The sequence below is a fragment of the Taeniopygia guttata genome, chromosome 2 (assembly GCF_048771995.1).
Source record: "Taeniopygia guttata chromosome 2, bTaeGut7.mat, whole genome shotgun sequence".
Classification (NCBI taxonomy): Eukaryota; Metazoa; Chordata; class Aves; order Passeriformes; family Estrildidae; genus Taeniopygia; species Taeniopygia guttata.
Window position 1 is genome coordinate 143,275,073 of NC_133026.1, and position 26,332 is coordinate 143,301,404.

The window sequence follows — 26,332 nt, forward strand, 5'->3', positions numbered from 1 at the left end:
AGAAGACCCAAGGGTAGGTAGTGGGGTGGTCCTTCTCCAGAACAAGCAGCAGGATAACCATGCTGGTGTGACATGGTGCTTGACAAAGAAATCTCTCAGGTTGGTTATTTCTCTGTGCCAATACAGCTGTGCTGATTTTCCAGCTGAAGAAACCAACTTCACGTGCAACTGTTTGGCTTAGGATTTTTTTATAGTGGACAACCTATATTGTGGCCTTAAGCCAAAGGAGGGAAGGTAGAGATTGGATATTAGGAAGAAATTATTCACCTTAAGAGTAATGAGGCACTGCAACAGGTTGGATGTGGCTTTGAGCAGCCCTATGTGATAGAAGCTGTCCCTGCCCATGGCAAGGGACTTGGAACGAGATGGTCTTCAAGGCCTCTCACAACTCAAGCCATTCTATGACTCTGTGATTGTCTGTTGTAAACGTCAAGGTATTATTCTTTGATTGCATCAAACACAGATGCCCAGAAGATAAAAATATAAAATTCCAGGTTTGTCAGAGAAAGCTGAGTTTTCTCACCATTTACATCAATGGTGCTGAATTCTTTGAACTGCAGTTAGCTGAGTGAAGGACAACGTCATGCTTCCTCTGTGCTTGCAGATGTTCCTGGATATTTTAAGACTCTTAAGCTTTTGTACATTGGGCTGGCTGAATGAACCTGTATTGCTTCATCTGTCATGGCAGTTTTTTGAATCTATATTTAGTCATGAATTAATTGTAATTTTGATAAAATTCTGAATGAAAATGTTGCACAATAGGAGCATGGACATGACCATAGCTGAGTGGTGTGTGAACTTATTCTTGTTAAAGTCACAAATTAAGATTTTCTTTCTGTTTTCTTAATAGGCACAATATTCCCATCATGTAATACAAGAAATCCTAGGACACCTTGATGTCCGCAAAAGGGATTCACCACGAGTTCGTGCTGGCATTATTCAGGTTCTTCTGGAAGCAGTTGCAATAGCAGCTAAAGGATCAATAGGTAAGATGCATTAAATTAAAGCATTAGGTCAAAGGATAAATTTGCAGGGCAGTGCTTATTTTCACTTTGGTTTCAGACTGATTGGAAACATTTTGAAAAGGTTTTGTGTATAATTTTTTTTTTCCTTTGTGCCGATAAATGCTTGAAATCTTACTTGGTTTGCAGTTACTCCAAGCATATACACTTGCCTATTTGACTCTTATATAATCTTTTGCATTGAAAATATTAGTGAAAAAATTGTGAAAGGCATAAAAGAAATCATAAACTCTGAGAGAACTGTGTGTCACCAGAAAATATCAAGAGCACTGTCACTTTCTAATACAGTGACCTGAGTATTGCGGGAATAGAATGATCTTTGAGAAATGTTACCTTATTGACACTGAAGAAGCTGAAATAAGGTGAAATATGTCATTTCAAATTAGGATGGTTCCTTGAAATAAGAGTAGTTATGAAGAAATGTACACTCTAGTGCTCTTTTCCTGATGTTCATTGGTGTCCTGCTGAAGTATTATTGTTTTGCTTCATTAGCCTGAATGTCTCCTTCCTCTTTATAAGAGACCCACTTGCATGTACAGACTTGTGAAATATTTTACCATATGATGAAAAGAGTTCATTATTTGATCCAATGAATAGAACTGAATTTTAGTAGCAGGTTTCAAAAAAAACCTGAAGTTCAGGAGCAAGTACGTGCAGTTAAATTCATCATTGATGCTTAATTTCAGCAACCACTTGTGTTTTGTATCTGAAACTTGCATGGTGAGTTGACTCTGGGCTGTTTGCACTCCCCTTTACCACAGGACAGGAATATTCTAGAAAGAAAGTGAGACGTTTCATGGATCAAGATAAAGTTCAGTGGGTGGAGAAAAAGCTGCATGCACAAGGAAAATCAGGTTACCTCCATCTTGGCCAGACCCAGTAGTGGATCATAATGGATTATGCATACATACCTGGCTGTATTTCCTGATTCCAAGTTAATTTCTAAAGTATCAAAGTGCAGGCACACCTCAGAAGTTTTTCTCTAGTCATGATGCTTCAAACACTATAATTCACTTGGTTCTCTTCATCATCTCTACTCTCATTACTTGTGAAAATGGATTGAAAAGCCCAGTTTTCATTTTCTTCTGACATTTCCCCCTTGACAGGTGCAATCACTGTTATTTGTTGTTTCCAGGCCCAACTGTTCTGGAGGTTTTTAATACCTTGTTGAAGCACCTGCGCATCAGTGTTGACTTTGAGCTGAGTGATAGACGCAGTTCATTAGAAAGTACCACTTTAAGCATAAGCTCCAAGGAGAGTGATGAGAGGATTGTCCAGAATGCAATTATTCAAACAATTGGTGAGTTATACAGTTGACAGAGGCTCACTTAAAATTTCTCCCCTTTTCCCGCTTCCCCAATGAGATGATATTGGACCAGCTTGAATCATGAAGGAATACTGCCAAGCGTGGTTTGTCTAATTGTGTTTGCCTCTCATTCTCAGGCTTGCTTTATCTGTTTGATTTCTGAAAGTTTTGGGTTTTTTTAATTTTAACTGAACACATAGCCAAGAAGGTTATGATAATTAAAAGTGCTGGTGGACTTAAAATTAATTTTAATTATATTATTATGTGGCCCTTGAAATGTAGAAATCTCTACCTTTGGTACAGAACTATGTATTAGTCCTTCTATGAAAATCACTGCAAACAGTTGTATACAGTACTACATATTTTCATAGGTACTACTTTAAAGTTGATAGAAATGAATGTTAAACATAGTAGCAACAATGACACCTAATGGCCGGTAGTGCTACCATGACTTAACTGAAGTACTTTAATGCACAGCACTTGAAGTTATTTTCTCAACAGTGTCTCCCCCTTTCTCAGATTTTCCCTTTATGACAGTGATGTTATATATTGGGGTGCATTTATTCCTTGTATTCCTTTTCTTAAAGAACAAGGGAGATGTAGCTTAAATGTTGTTCACTGATCTGTATCTTTGCTTGCTTTGAAGAGCATAACAAGTACGTAGTAGGTTAATTCTCATCATTTCAGTAAAGTTACCAAGTTAAAATGTTCAACTCCCACAAAAAAAAAAAAATCCCAGAAACTCCACAAACTAACCTTTTTGAAGCTTCTTTCTACTGAAGTTAATGGTATACTATTTCACAGTAATAAAATAGAATATCTGGAGTTTGAAGGGACAAAAAATGATCATTCAGTCCAGCTCTCTGCTCCTCCCAGGACTGCTTCAATAAAACCATGTGCCTGGGAGCATTGTCCAGATACTGCTTGACCTCTGTCAGGCTTGGTGCTGTGATCACTTCCCTGGGGAGCCTGATCTAGTGGCCAGCCTTCCTTTCAGTAGAGAACCTTTTCCTAATGTCCCATCTGAACTTTCCCTGATGCAATTCCATCCCATTTCCTCATGTCCTGTTGCTGGTCACTGGAGAGATCAGCATCTCCTGTTTCACTGTCCCCCTTGAAGGTGTTTGATGTTCTTAGATTGAGGCACCCAAAGCATGGACTTGAGGAGAGGCTGCAGCTGCAGTGTAAGATGGGACAGTCACCTCCTCAACCAGCTGGTGCTCCTGTGCTTGGTGCACCAGAGGGCACAGCTGGCTCCTTTGGCTGCCAGGGTGCACTTGAGTCACACGGGACTTGCCATTAACCCAAAGGCCCCATCTCTTTCCATGGGGAATGTTGGGAATAACAGTGCTATCTCAGTTCCTTGGGTGTGCTGCCACAGCTGGGCCACTGCTGCGGCTGTGCTGCCGTAAGAGGTGGGCCCATCCTGCAGCTGGCACTGGGATGGCAGCTGTTCCCACGGGAGCTGTGTCTGGGCAGCTGCTTCACTTGTGGTGTGTGCAGAGCTGGGAGAGGACAGGGTCTTGTGTGAGTGGAAACCATTCCTCCCTGGAATGGATGAGGAGCTGGCGGAGCCGCAGTGCCCTTCCTGCCAGCACTCCCTAAGAGATACTTTTAAGGCAGGGGAGGTGTGTGTGTGTGCCTGACATTTCTTCTGGCCCTGCCCAGGTTCCCTCAGCCATTGTGGCTCTTTCTGCTGCCTTGAGGTTCCCCTGGGCCAGGAGCCCTCCCTGTACCCCATGATGGAGTGCTCCTCTTCCCTTGATGCTGGCACAGAAGCTGCTCACGTCATCACTCCCCAGGAACAGCAACACTCATAAAATACTTGTAAATCTCTGGGATTTCTCTCTCCTCACTTGTAATATTTATTGGAGACTTCACAGACAAAAGTAACAATACTGTGTGCCATAATAAACACTTCCAACTTTTCACTAGGTACAGGTTAACAGACCCCTGATATTTAATTTTTAAATTGTATATTTAGAGGAGGATAAAATTAGAAGGTTTTAGTATTCAAAGATGAAAGTATAATGAAAAAGACTCACTAAAATCATTCAGCAGAAGTAAATATGAGATTGTGCCCTAAAATAAGTCATATGTTTATTCTTCATCTACTTTGACCAGTAAATATATTCCTTGTATTTTAGAGGCTTTTCTTATAAAGAGAAGGGCCCTATATCTCTTTTTCTTCTGTGATTTCGTTCTGTTTTTATTTAGGATTTTTTGGAAGCAATCTTCCAGACTACCAGAGATCAGAGATTATGATGTTCATTATGAGCAAAGTACCTGTTTTGGGAACAACTTCACAATCACTGGATCCCAGTAACCTTGGGTTTGTATATCCTACATTTTAAAATTTGAAATAAAAATCTAGATTTTTGGAATCCTGATAAATTAAGGACTGAAAAACATTAAGAAAAGCGAAATGCAAATTCTTACTCCTTAGAGGCTGTATTAAATACTACGCAGAACCAAGACAAGCTCAGTGTCAACAATATGAAGTCAACCTACAGACATTTTACTGATAAAAATTACCTGATTGGAAGGCAGTTTGTTTTTTCACTAAAACACTCTTTATCTCTGCATTTGTACAATTTTTTCTGAAATTATATACCTTATGGTTGTTTATTCCATAACTTTTTATATGTAGGTTTTGAGAATGAGAGGAATTCAATTATAAATACATTTTTTCAAATAGCTGCATAATTTACAAACTATTTTTAAGGTTTGTTTGGGTTTTTTTTAATTCTGTACAAGTTGACTTCAGATTAAGAAATAACTGCAGAAATTCCAGTGAATGTTGGATTTTCCCTATGTATTTAGAAATGGGAAAAAGCTATAAGTGGGCAGACTTAATAAATCCATAATTTAAAAGTCACCCTACACTGACTACTTCTCCCTGTAACAGGGATAATTTTGTTTAAAAGACTGCATTTCCTCAATAAATGGGGAAGTCACTGAAAAGGCTGCAGCTGTTCTTTCCATATGTGCACAGACACTTTGCACCACGTAAGTGATCCCATAATAGATTAAGTAGGAAGCCACTGTCATTCTTCAGCTTACAGCTTTTCATTCAGTATCCCTGCAGCATGGGATGCTATTCCATGGAAGATACAAGTCTGTGCCAGGCAGTTGTCACTGATTATGGAGGTATTTCAAGAATGAATCCATATGAAATTCTTACTTGGATAAACAGTTGGGGGTGGTGGTTGGTTTTTTTATAACTGTATGATTTTCCATTTATGAGATTCTATGTAAACATGTGCCTGAACAGTGTGTTAGTGTGATGTGCATATGTCACTCTGAGCAAAGAAGGCTTTCTGATTGCTGATAAAGTCTGGCATTACTTAGAATTTTGGTTTCAGCTACCCAAGACATTTGAATGATGCAGCCAGGAATGTAGCTCATTAAGGTAGAAGTTTCCACTGTTACATAGCGGCCAACTTTTGTGAAGAGGGTTGATCTTCCTTTACACTATTTAATGGAGAAAATGGCTTGCACCTTTTTTACTTTTCTGAAATAATCTCTGTGAATGGAGCAATTTATTCCAAGTTCACTTTTATCTTCTAAGACCTTGCAAGAATAGTGACTATATACCTTTAGCTATTTAGCTACTTTTAGTACCTGCAGGAGGGGAGTGAAAACAGATGAAGAACAGGTCAAGTAGTGTTTCATGTACCTTCCTGTGATATGAAAGCTGAGGATTCTTACAGTTTTTCTTACTGATTTTGCTGGTAACTTTTTTCCAGTCTCAAGGTTTTGGCGGGCTTAAAGAAGAAATGTCCACTTTTCTTGAAAGACTCAATTTCATTTTAATACAGAAGAAATTTTCAGTGCTGATGCTTGTGAAAATTACAAGCTATCAAGCTCATAGTGGTCAAACATTTTAGAGATTTCTGAGTAAAACATAAATATTTATACCTGCTTCACATATACAATTTAACTTTTTTTTCAAGTGAATGTGCTCCATTTTTTAAGCCTTCCTGTAAATGTGTCTTTCAAAAACATTTAATTATTGCAACTCAGTTGGGGATACTTTGCTCTATATGTGGTCATCCAGCATGCCTTCCAAGACTGCTGTATTCATTTGTCAAAAATGACAATAATGTCTAGAATAGAATAATATTTCAAATATATACAAGAAAACCTAATTTGCAATTTTTTTTCCCCAATTGTAGAGATTTGGGACCCAGGAGGATTCAAATCATGTTATTGAGATCTTTACTTATGGTAAGCCTTTTGTGATCAGTATAATGTTATAAACACACAGTGTTTCACTTTATATATATATATTTACATATAAAAGTACAGTATAACAACACTGGAGTATGAAAATAAACATACATTCATATTACATAGACCTGTAATTCTATTATGTAATATTGTGAAAGCTTTTTTCCAACTTAAATTACAAACAGCACAAGAAATATGCCTCCACCTCTTAGAGCACTTCAGTGAATGTCAGTTATAATTGGATCTGCAGATTCAAAAAAACATCCTAGAGGAGGTTGAGTTCTGCCAGCAATACTGGCAACATCAAAGCGAAATCACTTTTATCTCTGAGCCTGGAAAAGTGGTAATTAGTAGAATGGCCAATATTTTTTAAACCATAGGAATAGATACCTCAGACACAGTTGCTCTTTCCTTTCTAATGTTTCCCAAATTTCTTGTAAGATATGATTGAATTTTTTTATCACAAATGCATTTTTCAGCTGTAAATCTTCAAAGAGTATTTCTGGAACTAGACCCAGCTGGTAAAATTCAGAAAGTGCATAGTAAAGGAGGTTCTTGCCAGTAGAATCCTGGCCTGTCTTGTTGCAGAAGCTGAAAACTGTTCAGTCACTCAAACAGGGGAATGATTTCACAAACTAAAGCAGAAGACTGTCCTCCTGGAAAATGAGTTTTTGTCCTTGCTTTGACATGAAACTCATGTATGGTGTTAGGGAAATAGGTGAAACCATTCTTGGCTTGTCCAAATCTGAAATCTTAGACTCTGGTTTACAAAAGAGCTGGGCATTCAGAGTTGCAATTTCAGGATAGAAAACTTCTTAGGAAGGACCTCAAGTGGTCATTTTGCATATTGTCTTCATTAAATATAGACTCAGCTATGTCTAACTGTTCCTGACAATATTCATCTCACCATTGATAAAATTAAAACAGGTAAGAATTGTTCTAATGATTTTAGGTGCTACATAGCCTGTAAATATGCTTTAAGGGAATCAGTGTGTACATGTGGAAGGGATTTAACATTTTGGTTTGCATCTCTTTTAGAATATGGAAGTAAAATCCCATTGTGGCACAAAGGGGTGAAAGTCATTGTTCTGATAAAGTAATTGTTCTTAGTAAATTAGTCATTGATAAATAATGTGGAAAAAATCCAGCATTGTACATAATGTATTCTTTACAAAAGAATAATATTTCATAACATAATTAGTCTGTTGTCATGCATATACAGTCAGACAAGTTAATGCTGTATAGGTAGTTGAAATCTGGCACTTCATTAAAAGTGTGCACTTTGATTTGGAGCCCTGCTGCTTGTATATCAGTCATTTTCCTTTTCGGAATGATTGATCAGATACTTTCTTGTTCCCTGGTGCTCTGTCAGCCATGTCTGTGAATACTTCAGATAAGCTGGGGCCACCGTGCTTACTCAGTGTTGTGGTTTAACCCAGAGGCACCAGGGACCACCCAGTCACTCACTCACTCTGCCCCAGGGGGATGGGGAGAGAACCAGGACAGTGCCAGTGAGGAAAGTGGGTTGAGATGAAGACAGTTTAGTAAGTAAAAAAAGGAAGCCAAGAAAAACAAAATCAAGAAATGAGAGAAAGAAGTATTAATAAAATAAAATAAAACCTTCACCTAAAAAAAAAGCCAACTGCTCATCACAAGCCAAATGATAGCCAGCCAGTCCCTGAACAATGGCAACCTTCACAAACAGCCTCCTGTTCTGCTGCTGAACATGACACATTTTAATATGGGATATCCTTCTGGAGGTGTGTCTTGGTTTGGAAAGGCAGGTATGTGCTGAGGAAGGCAGAAGCCTCCCCTGAAATGGAAAAGTAGACCCCCTCCCTCCAAATTGTTATAAATTTGAAATTAAGGGTGGCTCTCAGGCAAAAATATGGGAGCAGGAATAACAGTTCTTTATTAAGGAAGAAAATAAAAAGATAAAATAAGCAATGCAGTGAACCAAAACAACACTGACAGAGTCAGAATACAACCTGACATCATGTTGGTCAGGGTGTTGGCAGCAGTCCAATTGGAAATTAAGGCTGCAGTCCTCCTGGAGTGGCAGGTGTGGTTCTGATGGAGCAGTAATTCTGTAGAAAAGGGTGTAGTCTTCCTTCTTGGCTTCTCCCTCTGGGCGGAGCATCTCACAATGGGATGCTGCAACTTTCATCAGTCATGCAGTGACATTCAATAGCCCATTAACAGCAGGTGTCTCCCCTGAGAGAGGATCAGTTTGTGGAATAGATAAAGAAAACTGCCCAATTAAGAGAATATATATGCCACACCTCTAGCAGATGGCAATTGGGTACATCTTGCCTTGTAGTCTAGGACAAGGCGTGTAAGCCCTGCTCAGCAGCAGCCAAATCATCTCTGTGTTCCCAGCACTGCTTTGGTCACAAATCCAGAAAATTACCTGTCCCAGCCAAAACCAGTAAAACACAGCTCACATGTAAAAACTGTAATGGTATGGAAGATATATATAAAGAACATACAATTACTGGGTAAGTCTTGGATGAAAATACGATTGGATTTATTATAATTAAATTTGGAATAATTTTGCTCCCCTCATCCTCAACAGGTTATATATACTTTGTAATATATTCTGAGATTGTAGTATTCTAGTAACCTCCAATTTAAGAGATGGTAAATTTTAAATATTTCTGACTACTGTAGATATTCAGCTAATTAAAATTTGAATTATTAGTTAGGTAGAAGTTTATTTTTCTTTGTGTACCTGCAGAATTTGCTTTAATTAAAAGTAACTGAATGAGACAAGTCAGAGGTAGTATTAATTTTTAAAATAACACTATGGCACCAGATTTCTAAGAAAGTGATACTTGCTTACTGCATGTTTTGCAATAAAGTAGTATCTGTAAATCTTTAAAGTGTACATACAGGCCCTGATTTCTCATTTTTTATTTCACATGAACTTACTCTATCATATGTGAACAGCTCATAACCTGAAATGGATAAATCTCTATTGTAATTATCGACTGGAATTCCTGTCATCTTCAGTTTATGCCCTGCAACTTTTCATAGGCTATTTAAAAAAACCACATCATAAATCTACCTTTATTTTATGATTCAGGGTGTGTTTGTAAAGATAGGATCCTGAACAATCCTTTTAACATGAGGGACTTAATTTGAAAATGTGTGCTAACGTCCTTCCAAATTAATCCTGAGGTCAGGAATTTTCAAAATTAATACAATACTTCAATTTGAATCTACCTTGCGGGTGCCAAAGCAATCCCACTAAAAAGTGAATGACATTTGCAGTTAATTCTTACAATGCAGTAATGACACATGCATTTTATTTCCAACAATGAACAGGTGACTTCAGGGTACAAAGCCACAACAATAAGTAATGCACTTCCTGCCCCCTTTCTGGACCCGTTGCTGTCTCCTTCACTCATGGAGGACTCTGAGCTGAGGCAGCTGGTCCTGGAAATCCTGCACAACCTCATTGATCGGCACGACAACAGAGCCAAGCTCAGAGGGATAAGGTAGAGCTCTTTATTTATTGCCTCCTTGAAATTCCAGTTCATTACTCGAAGGACAAGTAATGTTAATTTTTAACTGTTTTTGCTAATATGAATTATTACTGTTTTGGTACATGCACAATGCTCAGTGTCAGTTATTCATGGCAAGAATTTTACAGGTAAGCCTCAGAGCACAGTACCTTAAATAACTATTACAAATATCATTGTTTAGCCGTGTAGAAGACAGAATTTTATTTTTATTTTATGTAGATAAAAAGATACATGATTGTCATAATTCTCTTTCTGGTTCTCCCTCTTCAACTGAAATTTGAATATCCTTGTTAATCATGGATATAATTAAAATGGGAATTGGGTCAAGATCTGCTTGAATAGTTCCTGTTTTCCACATTCTCTTAATTTAGAGCTTTTTTTTTTCTGAAACAACACATTTCTTTCATTTGTAGAATAATACCGGATGTTTCTGATCTAAAGATAAAACGAGAAAAGATTTCAAGGCAAGACGTGAGCTTCATGAAAAAGGTAATAGAATGAAACATCACTTTTCTATTTAGAAATCAGTAACTGAACCAGTGGTTTTGCTTTTCTTCTACAGATGTGGTTTTGCAACAAGTCACAAAGATCAGTTTCAAATTATTGTAATCAAGTTAGTGATTTCAGTGTTGCAGTTCTCTAGATACTTAAAAGATGATTCCATGCAATAAAATTTTAATTTATGTCTTCAGTTAAAACCTTTATATGCATGAAATTAGAACAGTGTATGTCAAAACCTTGATTCTGAAAAATCTCCCTGTTGTTAAATCCCTGTGCAGCATTTAATTTTTACTCAGTAGCAGTTTTTTCACTAGTTTGGCTTTTATTTTGCTGTATTTTTAGACAATTCTGTGTTTAGAAATCTTTTTATAGCTGTGGTACAGAGACTTATGTCTTATGTTTTAGGGTAAAGATGTCAAAGAGTTAACTTTGCCCAAAACAGCTATCTTAAAAGATTGTTTTCACAAAACTTTGTACCAGCTGACTTCTGAGAATATTTGGTTCTAAGGAAAAACAGGGTTTGTAAAGTGATACTTCAATGGAGTTAAATTCCTTACAGTAGACACCTTGGGTTTTATGTGGGAAAGATACATAAAGCTGTTACTGTGCTCTGTCATTCCTGACTCTGGTTTATCTGTGTAGATATGTAAATAAAACCCAGAAGGTACTGAAGTAAGCCAAAATACTGCATATGTAATAATATGCAAACTAGAGTTGTACAGCACTCAAGTAACTTTGCAAGATAAAGGTTCTTGCTATAAGTTAGCCCAGTTAATATTCTTCCAGTATATGTTCAACTGGAATAATACAAATATAAAAAATACTCCAACATTGGCAATTATTAGTAATGTGTCTTTTAAAAGTGAATTACATTTTACTTCATTAATTTAATATCTAATATTTAATTATATAATATTTAATTTTATATTATTTAAAGCAGTTTGGATAAGTTGTATTTTGCTGGATGAAGGTTGTAGCTGTCAGACTAAATATTTGAATGGTTAATTTTGATCTGAAAAGACAAAAGAGGAAAAGAGATTCTTCACAGATCAAGAAAAGATCATACAGGCTTCTAAAAAATATATTAACCCTGGAAAATTAAGTCAGTCAGTGATTATCTGTGTGATACCATTACTCACCTGGTGTAGATGTGCATGTTGGCAACCTGCTCTTCCTAGATGCTCTGCATAATCAAAGAACAGGGATGAGGCATCTCCAGAAGTTCATTAATACCTGGACTTGTATTTGGGCTTGTTTGATGTTACATGGGGATCCTGAGGCAATTCTGTGTCACACCCAGGTGGAATGGAGCCAAACATAGGCACAAAACTCTTCATCTCAGACCAGTTGCTCAGTTTATATCTATCCTTTCTTTGAAGGGAAATATTTAACTTCTTGCATTTTCCAGTCTTTTAGAAAGATACATATTGATAAAATCCACATAATCATTTATTTTCCTATTTGAGTGCAATTCTTTATCAGTGGGATAAAAAATTTCATTATTTTATTTTCCAAGTACCGGGTCTTTAAACAGCTAACTTTTATTTTGTAGTAGCTTCTGTGCTTTTTTGCTGATAGCTGTGTTTCCCTCTTTTTTAAATGCAATGTGTATTTGAGCAACCTTTTGATTTTAGAAGTAATGAAAAGACCAACAATGTCATCATTATTTCTTAAGTAAATATGTCGTCTTTTAAAAAGGGAGGATGAAAATCACTTTTCTCCCTCCTTCTAGAGCTGAATTAATACATATAGAGTTAGTCTTTAGATCTTGAAAATTACTTGTGTCAGCTGATACAGACTTGGACCCCCCCTACAGATTAGGAATGCTGGGGAAGATGGGAAAATGCTTTGCATTTTTCTTTTGTGTTGAGGTAATAGTTTCTTTACAGAGATTTGGTTAGGCATAGTGTTATGAGAAGAAAGTCACTTTTGAAGTGGAGAGTCTTTAATTAAATGACCTGTGGTCTTCACTAGAGCTGCAGCCTCCCTACACACACCAGTAAATGAGCCCTGCTCACCTTCTGAAACACATTCTAGTAGAATTTTTTTCTTTGTTTGCTGTTTGAGGGGGGTTGTTTAATGAACAAATTTGATGTCTTCACAAGGATAACACCTGGAGCTCTTCAGTTACTCAAATGTTCTTGAAAAATATTTCAAGATTACTTTTGGTTTCTCCTTTTCATAAATGGGCAACTTTTTTTCTAATATTTAAACAGGAAATGAATTCCACCATCTGATACTGTGCAGTAGTCATGCAATCCTCTGTATCATCTTCTCTATCTGTACATTAGTGCATAAAATAGAACAGTACAGTGTTTATAAAGAAGCTGTTATTAGAAACCTCGAGGTCTACTTGATTAATAATGTACTTGTTTTTCTATGTATGTGTACACCGTGTATTTTATCCTTTTTTTGTTTTTTTAATTCTCAGTTAATCTAACATCAAAGTTGGCCCTGTTTGGAGTAGACAGTTGGACCAGAAGACCTTCAAATATTCTTTCTAACCTAAATTATTCTATTCTTTAATACCCATTTCCCCCTTTATGTCTTTTATAGCATGGTCAGCAGTTGTACAGACACATCTACTTAGGCTGCAAAGAAGAAGACAATGTTCAGAAAAACTTTGAACTCTTGTTTACATCTCTAGCTCTTACTACAATAGAGCTGGCCAATGAAGAAGTGGTTATTGACCTCATCCGATTAGCTATTGCCTTGCAGGTATGGGTCTGTGTTGCATTCACTGGCTGACCATTCAAATGTGTAGTTGGAGATGTGAAGAACTGGGGGGTTTTTGTATACTGATCTTCAAATTGGAAATCTCATAATTCAGTCTGAACTTGATTGATCACTAAGGAAGTGCACTTTGTATGTACCACTTACTAATGGGGAAACTTCATCTAATCGGTTTTGTAACAGACTTCCACAGCATGTGCTGTTCAGGAAAAACAGCAGATGTGGAAACTTGTTGGAACATTTATTAGGATCACTGATACTCATTAGCAGATTGGCAAGGTATTCTCTCAATCTATGATCTCGTGTTCTGTATAAAATGTATGCACTGTCTGCACCCAGGATGAAAACTTCTGTATAATTGATTGTCTGGGAATAGTTACTAAACCAGGCTATTTAATCTTACCTTAGAATAAAATTCTGTCAGTGTTAAGGCTTTATTCCTTAACATTTCCTTAACAGGTTCAAATATTAATTCATACTTGCATACAGTCCTCAGGGAAACTGGATAGCTTACTAAGTTTATCTGTGTTGAAATCAAAAATAAAGTAGTGCTAACATGTACTCTGGAATTTTGATGAAATCATGCCCTGTATTCTCAGTTTATTCTGTCATTAACCTTATTCCCAAATGTGCAGCTGTATTATAAAACATCAGAAATGCAGTATGCATCCATAATTTTAAAATATGTAATTGAACCAAATCCTTACTTGGTGGGAAGGACATTAGGAGTTTTACTAGAGCAAAAATAATGCAATGTGAATAAACATAGAAGTGCTAATATGCTTTAACTAATTTCCTCTTTTGTGCTGTATCTGTGATTCATACTGGTGATCTTTATTATCAAAATGCTGTTTCTAATTTTCCTGAGAAAATGTTATGATCAACAGGTGGTAAGAACAAGAGACTACCAGTCATTAACCTGTACTTGCTGTCTGAGAAACAGAATTTTGAGTTGAGGAAATTTATTTTTCTTCATAATGGTTGAATCTTTTAAGCTCTCTAACTTCAGATCAATATATTCCTACTTCAGGAATGAGCTTAAGAACTAGAATATTAAGATGAGATATATCAAATTTTAAGTAATAGCAGTTAAGCATCATATGTCAGATAGTGTTACCAATGATAATTTTGACTTCCATATATTCAAGACAGCCTGCTGACTTTGGAAAACATAATGCTACCCCTTATATTTCAGGACATTGCCATCATCAATGAGGATAATCTGCCAATGTTTAATCGTTGTGGAGTCATGGCATTGGTTGCAGCATATCTAAACTTCCTGAGTCAGATGATTGCAGTTCCTGCCTTTTGTCAGCATGTCAGCAAGGTAAGACATGGTTAAATAATTCAGGTCATTTAGAACAATACACAGTCCACTGTAAAATCAGTAAATTACATTGTGTCAGGTGCTTGCTTGTTGTGTTGATCTCCCCTGTTTGTGTCCACTGACATTGTTCTTGATCTTCAGTCTCTCATGGCATTACTTGCTGACTCTTAAGATTATAAAAATCTTAATAAAATAATCTTCTCTCAATATACAGCATTTTATTTTGCAGATAGTACCATATATAAAGGGCCAAATCTCCATCTGGTGTAAGACTTTACAGCTCCACTGTCTTTGATAAAACAGTATTGACATGCACAAGACCATGGGAAACAGATTTTTAGTCTAAAGGGTGAGAGCCACAGTCTCTTTCCCTGGTTAAAAAAATCCCAAATGTTTCACTTGTGTTGAGGTTGATGTTGGTGAAGGTTAGATGTTGAAGAAAACGACTATGGAACTGCTCCATTTGACATGGGGTTTTTTTTCAGGTCATTGAAACCAGAAGTGTGGAGGCAGCTTATTTTCTACCAGAAACTATTTTCAAAGACAAAGTCAAGTAAGTAGATACAAAATGGGAATTGGTGGTCAGTGAAGTCCCTATTTTGCTATTAAAAATCATACATCATTGAGAAACATTCCATATGTGAAAAAAATCAGAGTTTCTCTGTTGTTGTGGACAGGCAGAAGAGTCCCAAGCATTAAAAGCATGTACACTTACAGGGGAAAAAAAATGGGCTTAAGACTTTTTTATTGTAGTCAGAGGCATTTATGCACAATAGGATGCACAACAGTGTGCAAACACTGAGCAAAATAAACAATAACAGCAAAAAAAATTTTCACTGAATCACAGAATGGATGAAGCTGGAGGGGATCTCCAGGCTGTCTGGTCCAAGCCCCCTGCTTAAGCAGGGTCACCTTGAGCAAGCTGTGCAGGATCACATTCATATGCTCTGGAATATCTCCAGGGATGGAGACTCCACAACCTCTCTGGGTACCCTGCGCTAGTGCTTGGTTACCTTTGCACAAAAAAGTGTTTCCTGATGTTCTGACAGAGCCTTCTGTGTGTCCGTTTGTGCCAATTGCCTCTGGATCTGTCACAGAGCAGTGCTGAGAGCTGCTTAGTTCTGAGGCCTTTCCACCCTTAAACGAGCTGTACACACTGATGAGATCCTGAGCTGGCCCAGCTCTCTCAGTGTCATTGCAGAGATGCTCCAGCCCCATAATCCACCTTAGTGACCCTGTGGTGGGCTCCCTACATGTCCTGCCTAGCCCAGCTCGACTCGGCACTCCAGGTGTGGCCTTACCAAAGCTGAATAAAGGGCAAGGATCTCCTCCCTCAGCCTCCTGATACAGCCCAGGACACCCTCAGTCTCTTTTACCACAGGGGCACACTGCTGGCAAATGACAAATATTACAAATAATTAATTAATATTACTGTTGCTGTGCAGATTTTTTTATTTAACAGAGATCATATTTTATCAAAATGTAGCAGAATAGGTGAAGAACATATAAACAAGAAGTGTTAAAGTAATCTAAACTACTGCAGAGGTTTTCAGTGGACTAATTTTAGGTGTGTATTCATTCCTAAAAATCGACCAAGCTTTATTTCCATCAAATCATTGCCATTGACCCTCCATGGTTGCTCACAGATATTAGAAAAATATTTTACTTAACCAACAAATATCTATTGGTAGACTATAACTTCAAATATATGTTTTGACAGTCTTCCAAAATCCTTAGAGAAGGATGAAACAGATCTGTTTTTCCTGACCAACAAGATTGCAGAATCATTAGGAGGCAGTGGATACAATGTGGAAAGACTGTCAGTTCCATATGTCCCCCAGGTAACAGGTAAGTGGTTATTAGTAGCAACACAACTTAGTACCAGTTATTAATAATATTTTCCTAATGTGTTCTGTGCCAATAAAATGTAGTGTGACTGCTTGGCAACAAAACCTAATCAGATCATTTTGTCTTCTCAAGGTTGTTTTTTTTTTTTTTTCTCATTAGCTACTGTGTTATTGTTAAGAAATTTCAAAGATTGTTTTTTTTCCTCAAAGAATGGAAGTGAGGCCAAAGGTCCTAGAACACATTTTGACTATTTTTCATGAAGTCTTTGCTTCAAAAGAATACCTGTACTAACTTGATCTAGAAAATGAGGAAAGAATATACAAGTCAACTTACTTTATCCATTTCATGTAAACATGGAATGAAAGATACTCCATCCTTTTGCCATATGGTCTTGTGCTGATTTATTTCCCTTAGTTAAATTGTAAATGAGCAGATGTTAATTTAAGCAAGAATGAGATATTTTCCTCCATCAGATACCTATGCAAGTTTTGTGTCAGGTAACAGTGGAAATAAAGTGTTCCCTGAGGAAGGTTTGTGGGAGTTGGTGCTGCACAGGCTGAGTGAATAATGTGAGAAGGACTAGCTAGTATGTGACATTTGTATGGTTTTCACTTTTAATATATTTTCAACAGCCAATTGAGCAAGTTACTGAAAAAATTTTGATTGAAGAATTTGTTCTTAACCATGTGTGTTTTGTGGCTGTATATAACTGGTTGCTATTGTAATAGACTAGGGAATACCCTAACCCAAAGCATGGCCTTTTCAAAGTAACTAGCAGTAAAATGTGATTTCTGTATTCTCTGGCTCACACACAGAAAGAACCAAAGTACATATACACAGTGAATGCCAGATGTGTTCTCTGGCAGTCTGATTCAGGAAGATTGCTGCCTGCTCTTGAATATCTCTTTTGAATAGTTACTGTGGGAGGAATCGAGTTCTCCAAATGCAAGCAGGCACATTAGTGATATGTTCCAGCACAGCCACAGTGTCTGTTTTCTGTTGCTGGTTGTCTTTTTCTAAAAAGGATAATGTTCCTATGCTTATTTCTTCTGGCACCTAAAAAGCCAGTTAACATTATATTTTAGTATTGGTAGAAGAGGTGGGCAGCAAGTGAGGAAATGTTACAGGCTTTGAGTGAATGAGAATGGAGTGAGGAAGATAACCTGGTTTGAAATTTATGTTAAGCCACTTCTAGAAACTCAGATATATTTGTACCCAAATGACCTCAGTAAGATTTTCTTGTATACTTTGCTAAAAATGCGTTCCCACACAGGAAGAGACGCAAGTTCTGACATCAACATTAATTGAGTTTAGCCGAGAGTGTGTGATTAACTGCCTCTGCAGGTGATGAGAAATTGCCATATTTAATCCTTAGTAAATGTGAATCAGATTGGTTCGAGAATTTTGTAATTTTTTATAAAGAGCAGCAACCAAAACTTGTTTCTTGACTGTTGCCATAGCCAATTAAGTTAATTAATCTCTGATCCTGTGGAATATTGATTTTTCCAAGCTTTTCCTTTAACTGAATGTGGACCAAGTGAATATTTTGGAATTCCTAAGTTTTTCTTTTTTTTACTGCAATTAAATGTTACATTTTTGCTGTTAAGATTATAATGCTAGAATGTAGTGTTTCAAAAGAGATAATTAATCTTAATAAAGAAACAATACCTTTTTTTGTATATTCCTGTGAAACCTAGGGTTGAACCCAAAAAGCCAGTGAATATTTCATCCTAATTTCTGGTATTTCCATTACAGTGCTTAACAATGACTTACAGAACATAATTTTGTCACCTTGTCTTTGTTTCACGTCTTGATACTTCTGAACAACTAGAAAGGCATTAGTATTTGCAAATTTTTATACGTTTCTTTCTTACTTGAGGGAGGGAGAAAACTAATAATTTAAAAGGCTTTCACTAATTTTTGTCTACATATATATATATATTTAATTCAACTCTATTTCCATCAGGCACAAAACCTCATAAATGCAAACACAAGTGGAAAGGTAAAAATGAGCTGTAGGTCCTCCTGCCCTGTGGTGTGTCCCTATAAGATGTGCAGTCAAAAAAATGCTTTTAGAAGGCCTAAATATCTTTAGGCCAGAAATTGTGTTGTACTTAGTGGATTTAGTGTTTCCTTTTGCTTTTTTGTTTCTCTCCTTGACATGCCTGTAGCAATGTTAGCTGCTGTGGGGTTTGCTGTTGTGTTTGCTCATGACTTTGTACTCTACCAAAAACTAGCTTCCTGTTCTGTTTCCCTGAGCAGGTAGTTGAGCCATAGGTATCATTTTTGTGATGGTACTAATTACCTCTTTGAGTGACATTACAAAAACCTGTAGAAAGTTGGAAGAAGCTCTCAGTTGTTTTAAGAATGATGATTCATCTTAATCACTGGCCATTCAAGATAATGACTGCACAAAGAACAGAGTCTCTCACCCAAAAAGGAGGCACCTTACAGGTCTTCTTGTTCCAAGCCCCCTGCCATAGGCAGGGACACCTTGACTATCCCAGATTGTTCAAAGCCCCATCCAACCTGGCCTTGAACACTGCCAGGGATGGGGCAGCCACAGCTTCTTTGGGCAGCCTGTGCCAGTGCCTCACCACCCTCATGGGAAAGAATTTCTTACTAATATCCAATCTAAATCTACCCTCTTTCAGTTTAAAGCCATTGTCCCTTGTCAAAAGTAATGGACCCCGCCTCGGTCAGTGAGGTGATGCACAGAGCTGCTCCCTTTGCCCAGGCAATGGGGCCAAGGCTTCTGGAACAGCCTTGGCAGGGGCTGCACCAGTGGGTGTTTGGGCTCCTTCACTGTCCTCGAGCCCCTGGGCTCCTTCATGTGTGTGGATGAGCACAGTACTTTAAAAGAGAAAAAAATGGCAATTATCACAATTTTTTACCTTCTTAATATGTTGAAATTAGAGATATATGCACATATTTCATATGCAAGTTTAGTGAGGCATCCATTACAAAAATGAATTCTGTCCAAAGTGTCCCTAAAATGTATCTTCTGGTGTTTGTGTGTCAGTTATAGAGGGAGCAGCAAGATGGCAGCAGAGATGTGGTTTTGTCGGGTGTTTTCTCTTGGGGGCTGAGGTGCTTTCCTCAGATCTGAAATATATTGCATCATGTACCAGTGAGCCATCAAGGATTAAAAATTGAGTAAAATCCTTCAGAATGCCATTTCAAATGCTCAGGGTCTCTGAGAACCTGGCAAATATTGGTAGAATTCAGGTGTTTTTCACAAATCTTGTTCTTTCACTGCCTCTTGATCTTAAAATGACATTTCATTTATGCAACTTCTGAAAATTATTTCTTGGTTTTTAAAAGCTGAGCAAATGTTCAGCTCTGCTGGAATGAATTCTGTTTGTTCATGTTCAATATTTGCACTGCAAAAGCACTTTGCTTAGCCAGAAGTGGTTTAAACAAAGGTTGCAGAAGAACCAGCATAAATTGTCATAGGGGAGTTTTACAGTCCTTCTCTTCTTTTTAGTATCAAGTGCCTGTAGCTGCTTCTAACTGTGCAGTGCAAGTCATCAAATAAAAATAGCAAGGTCCAAATGACTTGATCTTGGCTAAAATCTAAAATGTGACATTGCAATTCATGTAAATGACATACACAAAAGTCAGGCCACTCAAGTATCTGTTTGTCAGAGGATCTCTGTGGCAAGTCTTCAAATGTATTTTTGCTGTTCATTAAAATCTTTTGTTAATATATTAAACGTCAAAAATGAGAAAACACTAGTGGTGCAATGTCTTAGGACTGCAGTCACAGAAGGAGATTTTATCAACTGATGGATCATTTGATCATAATCTCCTTATGCATTAATTAAATTGTTATGCTTCTTTTAGTATCAGCACAGTTAGTCTTATTCTGACAACTTTTTAGGCCAGCTGGACCTGCTAAAATGTTTGTAGGAAGTGAGAAATGGAGAGAATTTTTTTCACCCGGTAGATTTTTAGACTTGCTGAATATGGTACTTGTAGCAACAAGAATAAGGAAGGATTGTTGTTCATTTCCATTCAGAAATCTTTGTTTCTTCTGTCAATGACTCATATTCCAATAAGTCCTCTTCTGTTTCAGAATACCTTATTAAGACCTTAATATTTCAATTTCACAACCAAAAAAAAAAAGTTCAGGCTTTTGTAAAGTATTTTACAGCTATGTATGATCATGTGGTCTGTTATTATGCATTTAAATAAGACATCAGTTTTTAAAATTCTGGATTTTCTAGAGAAAGTTGAAAAGATATGTAATGAGAGACCTACGAAAAGGTTATTTTTCTTCATGTTTAGTAATTTAAAACAGTAACTCTAAATGTATCATTTTTCACAATTCAAATGATAGAATAGATGATCTTGGGTTAAACAGGCATATGGAAATAAATCTGCATCTGATGGGTAGAAATTTGACTAAACATGTTTCAAGAGTGTTATGCAAAAAGTGAGATAATTTCTTCTTGTGCTAGATGAGGACAGACTCTCCAGGAGGAAGAGTATTGTGGACACAGTGTCTCTTCAGGTGGATATTCTGTCTGGCAACAACACAGAGGATAAGGTATGAAAATCAATTTTAAAGCAGCATCTTGAGTGGAGGGAGAGGGGAATGTAAGTCAAGTATTCCCAGAAAGTCAAATATCTTGTTATTCTAGCAATGTTAAACACTTTGAGGGGTTTGTTTTTTTAAGTTTTTTTCTTGCAGAAATATATTGTCAAAGACACTCTTAATGTATAAATAAATATAAAATATAAATAAATAAAATATAAAAATAAATATAAAAATGAAGATCTTACTGTTTAAAGGGGTCAAGTATTTTGTCACTACAGTTTTTACAGATAGTACTACACATTGTGGTGTAGCAATGCATTTATTTACATGCTGAACAATTGGTATTTTATGAGTAAATATTCTAAAGTGTTTTCTTTGCCTTTTGAGGGATACAATAAATTCCAGCATCTGTATCCCTGTATCATTTGAAGTATTTGAGATACTTGTTCAACAGCCTGGGGCTGTGAGATACAAGCCTAGAGAAGAAGAAGCCTGGTGGGAGAGCTGCAGTCTCTGAGAGGGACAGGTGAAGACTGGGCAGGCTGTGTGCACCAGTGTCACTGTTCCTCTCCAGGAGAGTTTGGCATGCAGCACAGGAAGTATAAAGTAGCAACAGAAAGTTTATATGTAGGGTACAGGAGCTGATGCCAATTATCCCTTAGGAAGACCACAGTATAATTAAAACTATCCCACATCGTTTGACACTTCATTTGCAGTATTTCTTAAAATAAATTTCTGCTTCTACTGAATATTTTTCAAGGTTCTGCTGATCTTTATTAAGTAGATTTCTGCTGGCTGCAATGGAGATAGCTGTTGAAATGGAGGTGTTTGTACCTCATATGAGGTACAGATGGTTCTTACTTTTGACATCTTCAAGCACAAACTGCCTAGAGACACAAAGCAAAATGTGTGGACTGAGTCAACCTGAGTGTTAGTTAAAAATTCAGTATTAAGCTGTAGCAAAGGAGCAAGCTTTATTTTAGATAAAGGTGATATGTTTTGCCTTATTATTATTACTGTTATTACCATTACTATTATTCCTTTCTGCTTTGTGCTCATTTTACCTCAGATGATCTTTTGTGTTCACTTCTTGCTTTTCAGCTTTATCAAGGATACAGATAAAAGTAGAAAGAATAAAAAGATGTTTGAAAAATAAGTGAGATAATCAGATCTCTAACTTTCTGGAGCAACTAAGTGCTCCTCACGGGACTTAGGCTTTCTGACATAAGTATTCTTTTTTAAAATCATGCATTATATGTGGTTAAATGTAATTTAAAAACTCCCTTTAAAGTAGAATTAGAGAAGTTTCCATTTCAGATTTCAAGCTATGCTGATGTTAGTTCAAGCATTGATACATAGACTTTTTTTAAGTGGATGTAGTGGTTGTAGATAAAATCTTTTTATGGGTTCTCAGCTTAATGTGGTCTTAATGTAGTCCAGTGTCTTAAGTAATTAAATCCTTTTTATCTCTTAAAACATGAATTTTATTAATCAGGAACACAGGAAGCAAAGTATTCCTCCTTTACTTGCTTTATGAGGTTTGTTTACAAGGCAAAGGAGAAAACAGTATTTTCCAGTTAGCTGACTGCACCTTCATACCTATGTATGAAATCTGGTTTTCTTGCTGTCTAGATTAGTCAGTATAGCAATCCATAATCATTAGCAAAACTCAATTGCAAGAAAACCAAGCATAAATCTTTATGATTGAGGGGATTACCTACTTAATTAATGGAAGTTTTAGGACATAATGTTCTATGATATCATTTCTTCACTGAGACAGAAGACTGTTTATCCATAAAATAGCCATTATTTTATACTATACAAATGCAATTCTTCTGTCAATGGACTCAGTTTTTTGTGGTGCCAAGTCTTTTAGTGAATCTTGTTCAGGAAGGTGAGTTTTCCCATAGTTATCTCCATTCATAAGGTGAAAGCACTTGTAACTGCAGGTAGTTTTAATTAATCTGCAGGGGTATTAATTAATCAAGTATAACGCTAGGTAATAGCAGCAACTAATGTGGAGGTTAACTATGAAAGGCAGCCATAAGCAACTAACATTTACCAAATGTGAGTTCTATAAAAGATGATTTCAGAACCTGAATACTCTTGGTCTTTAGCCGTGTCCACAAATATTTGACAAAAAAGGTGTTTCAGTATTTATTAATTTTTATTTATTCAGAGGTAGAGAATACATGCTTATTAAGTAAAACCTGTTGGAAAAATGTAGTTTTCAGCTGCATCTCATTAAATAACTCATGTAAAAAGGAACCACCTACTTCCTTTTCCCTTAACAGTAGTTCAAGACAATAAATTAAAACATTTAAAGAACTTATAATCTTCTGAGTGGAATAAAGGAACTTTTTGCTACCTTACCTCTTATCTTAAATCATATTGGACCATTCTGAAGAGTTAGCGTTTATCAGGAAGAATAAAAGTGCTGCCTGTTCACATGTTGGAAGGATTGAAGTGGGGAAATTCAAGCTAAGAAACCATGTTTTGTTCAGGTGAAGACTGTTCTGCCATTTAAACATTCTCCCCTAAGCCACCCCAAGAGGGTGGCTTCACTATAAATATATTTACTGATATAGAAACTAGGTCTGCAACGAATTGAAATGCTTCGGTATTTTTGCATCCTCAAGCAATTCCTGATGAAGTGCATCTGCAGCAGCAAATGGATATTCTTATCAGTAGATGAACAGATTTTCTCAGTGTATCAGACATAGCTTGTTATGAAGAGCCCTTAACTCCAGTGTTTATGATGTAAGCACCAAATTATTTGGATCCATCATGGTACAAAGTTAGCCTAAAGCAGTAACCATTTTCTACTCTGCACTCCACTGTCAGCTCCTGTTTTAGCATCACATTGCTGGTAACTCAGGGAGTCTCAGGAAGCAGTTGACATTATTGGCAACACCTACCGAAGAACCAGTACTGAGATTTTACAGTATAGAAAAACTATAGCTTATTTCTGACCTAAAGGACTCTTCTATCAAAATCCAAATCCATTTATAAAGTATTGTTGCCATAGAGCATCTAAAGTACAATTTGGAAAGTTTTCCTTGATCTCATTGGATGAAAAATTCCTCATTCATTTCAGTGGCTTAAAAATGTGAATTACTGATCTGTTGGTTGTCACAGAAAGTCCAAATGAAGTTATTGGAGACACGTAAGGCAGAACACTTGTAAGGCTGTTTTGGCCTTCTGTGTTTTATCACATTCCTTATTTTTTAGAAGCTTATATGTTATATGTGATGATTAAGGAGTTTTATTTCTATGTGTTTAGGTTGATAATACTGAAGAAATCACCTTTGAAGCTTTGAAGAAAGCCATTGGTAAGATTTGTTACAGTTGTGTTTGTGAAAAATAGTTCACAATTGCTATGGAATTGCTGAAGAAAAGGGAAAGGCCTGAATAACATAAAATATTTTTTTTTCTTTTCAGCTAGTAAATCTATTTAAAACTCCAGTTACTTATTTCTAAATCTCTGAAATGATATCTTGATAATGTTAGTGAATTCCTTTTCTGAAGTTAATGGGACTAAATGAAAAGCATCTGGAAATGCCTGTCATCTATTCCATTTGTGGTACAGACAAAGCTATAAATGTGAGATATTCAAGTTAATACATAAATTAACTTGTATACATAAAATACATAAAAATTTAATACATAAAAAATACTCAAGTTACTATTGACTTGTGAGGTAACTTGAGTATTTTTTACGTATTAAGATTTTTGGTCTTCAGTGCATTCAAAAAATAGGTTATAAATTACACATTGTGAACTTCACAGTACTAAGATTTTTTTAAAAGAATATTTTTCTGACAAATGACCTGGCTGCGAGAACACAGAATTACCCAGATTCCTTATTTCATATTACTATAAGTAATTGCTAATTAATGCTTTTCAGTCTACCAAAATCCTGTTTAAAATACGTATTAAACATTGATGTTTAGAACAGTAGACACATTCTACAGAGTACTAAGTCTGGCCACCTGTCAGCATGATATTGGAAGATTCTTGTTTCCTCTTGAATCTGAACCAGTATGCAGGGAGAAGTGCAGGCAATAAAGAAAAAGGGAGCATGGATGTTACTTATAATTAAAGACTTGGTAAGAAAGGGGAAAAATTGGGTCCTCAAACCATCTCCCTGAAATTTTATTTGTATTTTGCTTTAGGTGCAATGCCAGATGACAGCTGGCTTGAGAATGGTTGCATCTCTTCAGGCACAATCCTTATTCACTTCTGCAATGTGCATTTGATATTTCTTGTACTTTATAGGCAAAGATTGCATTTGTCTTTAATTTTTTTTTATTATTCCTTTAAGATAACAGTGGACTTGAAGAACAGGAAAAGGAAAAAAGGCGTCTTGTGATTGAAAAGTTCCAGAAAGCACCATTTGAAGAAATCGCAGCTCAATGTGAAACCAAAGTGAGTTTCTGCGAAATGTTAGCACTGAGGATATCAGTGTAGGCATTAGTGGGCATGTGCTGACTGAAGGGGATTTAAGTTGCTGCGTCGCTGCTGCTGTTACTTGTTTAGAAGTTCAGTTCTTTGTTTTGTCTCCACTGCTATCGATGTTAGGAGATTCCAGTAATTTGAAGTGTGTTTTTGTTTGTTCCTAGACCATTTAGAAAGTAATAGTACAAATAACTTGTACATTCTTCACCTTAATATATTCCTTGCTCTCTTTGAAATCCAGGTTCACAGTCCATTCCTATTTCATTCTGGGATAACTGGAGCAGCATTTAACCCTCTCTGTATCTTAAATAACTAAATGTATTTCAGGTTTGTTAAACTCCTGTCTGCAACAGCAGAATTTGCTATATAATTCTTGTCACTCCAGGACAGGCTCACTCAATCTCAAATTCATCTTTAAGACTCCGAATCCTTGCAGCAGTGAGAAAGGAAATTAAGCAATGTGACCTAGATTTACATGTGGCAGTGTGGAACACAATCTCCTGAGTATGGCCTGGCACACCCATTGTAGCTCAGGTCATTATCTAGGAGTTAATAATTCAATTTTAACTTTTTTTTTTTTTTTTTTTTTCCTAGGCAAACTTGCTTCACGATAGACTGGCACAGATACTGGAACTCACCATCCGGTAAGGCTTTATGCAAGAAGAATATTTTACCTGAAAAATTACTTACAAAGCACCTGTGGGTATTTTCAGATGGTAATAGGGAGAAAATAATTGCCTTAACGGAATGCTGTGGCTTATCTCTGGTAGGCCCCATGTAGCCACTGGCTTAACCCTCCTCAGAAGGATGAGGAAGAGAACTGGAAGGGTAAAA

At 36.6% G+C, this 26,332-nt stretch overlaps 1 protein-coding gene across 6 annotated transcripts in view; it reads left to right on the forward strand.

Moving 5' to 3' along the window:
- Positions 1 to 26,332, forward strand: part of EFR3A (EFR3 homolog A) — a 76,542-nt gene that overhangs the window by 46,252 nt on the left and 3,958 nt on the right. For all 6 annotated transcript variants that reach the window (XM_002187800.7, XM_012572123.5, XM_030266705.4 and 3 more), the window contains exons 10-23: positions 851 to 986; positions 2,158 to 2,322; positions 4,546 to 4,660; positions 6,507 to 6,558; positions 9,889 to 10,061; positions 10,502 to 10,577; positions 13,146 to 13,307; positions 14,518 to 14,649; positions 15,135 to 15,202; positions 16,370 to 16,497; positions 20,961 to 21,049; positions 24,324 to 24,372; positions 25,365 to 25,468; positions 26,093 to 26,142. In XM_002187800.7, coding sequence (XP_002187836.4) covers positions 851 to 986; positions 2,158 to 2,322; positions 4,546 to 4,660; positions 6,507 to 6,558; positions 9,889 to 10,061; positions 10,502 to 10,577; positions 13,146 to 13,307; positions 14,518 to 14,649; positions 15,135 to 15,202; positions 16,370 to 16,497; positions 20,961 to 21,049; positions 24,324 to 24,372; positions 25,365 to 25,468; positions 26,093 to 26,142 — 1,499 coding nt within the window. The remainder of the gene's footprint in view (positions 1 to 850; positions 987 to 2,157; positions 2,323 to 4,545; positions 4,661 to 6,506; positions 6,559 to 9,888; positions 10,062 to 10,501; positions 10,578 to 13,145; positions 13,308 to 14,517; positions 14,650 to 15,134; positions 15,203 to 16,369; positions 16,498 to 20,960; positions 21,050 to 24,323; positions 24,373 to 25,364; positions 25,469 to 26,092; positions 26,143 to 26,332) is intronic.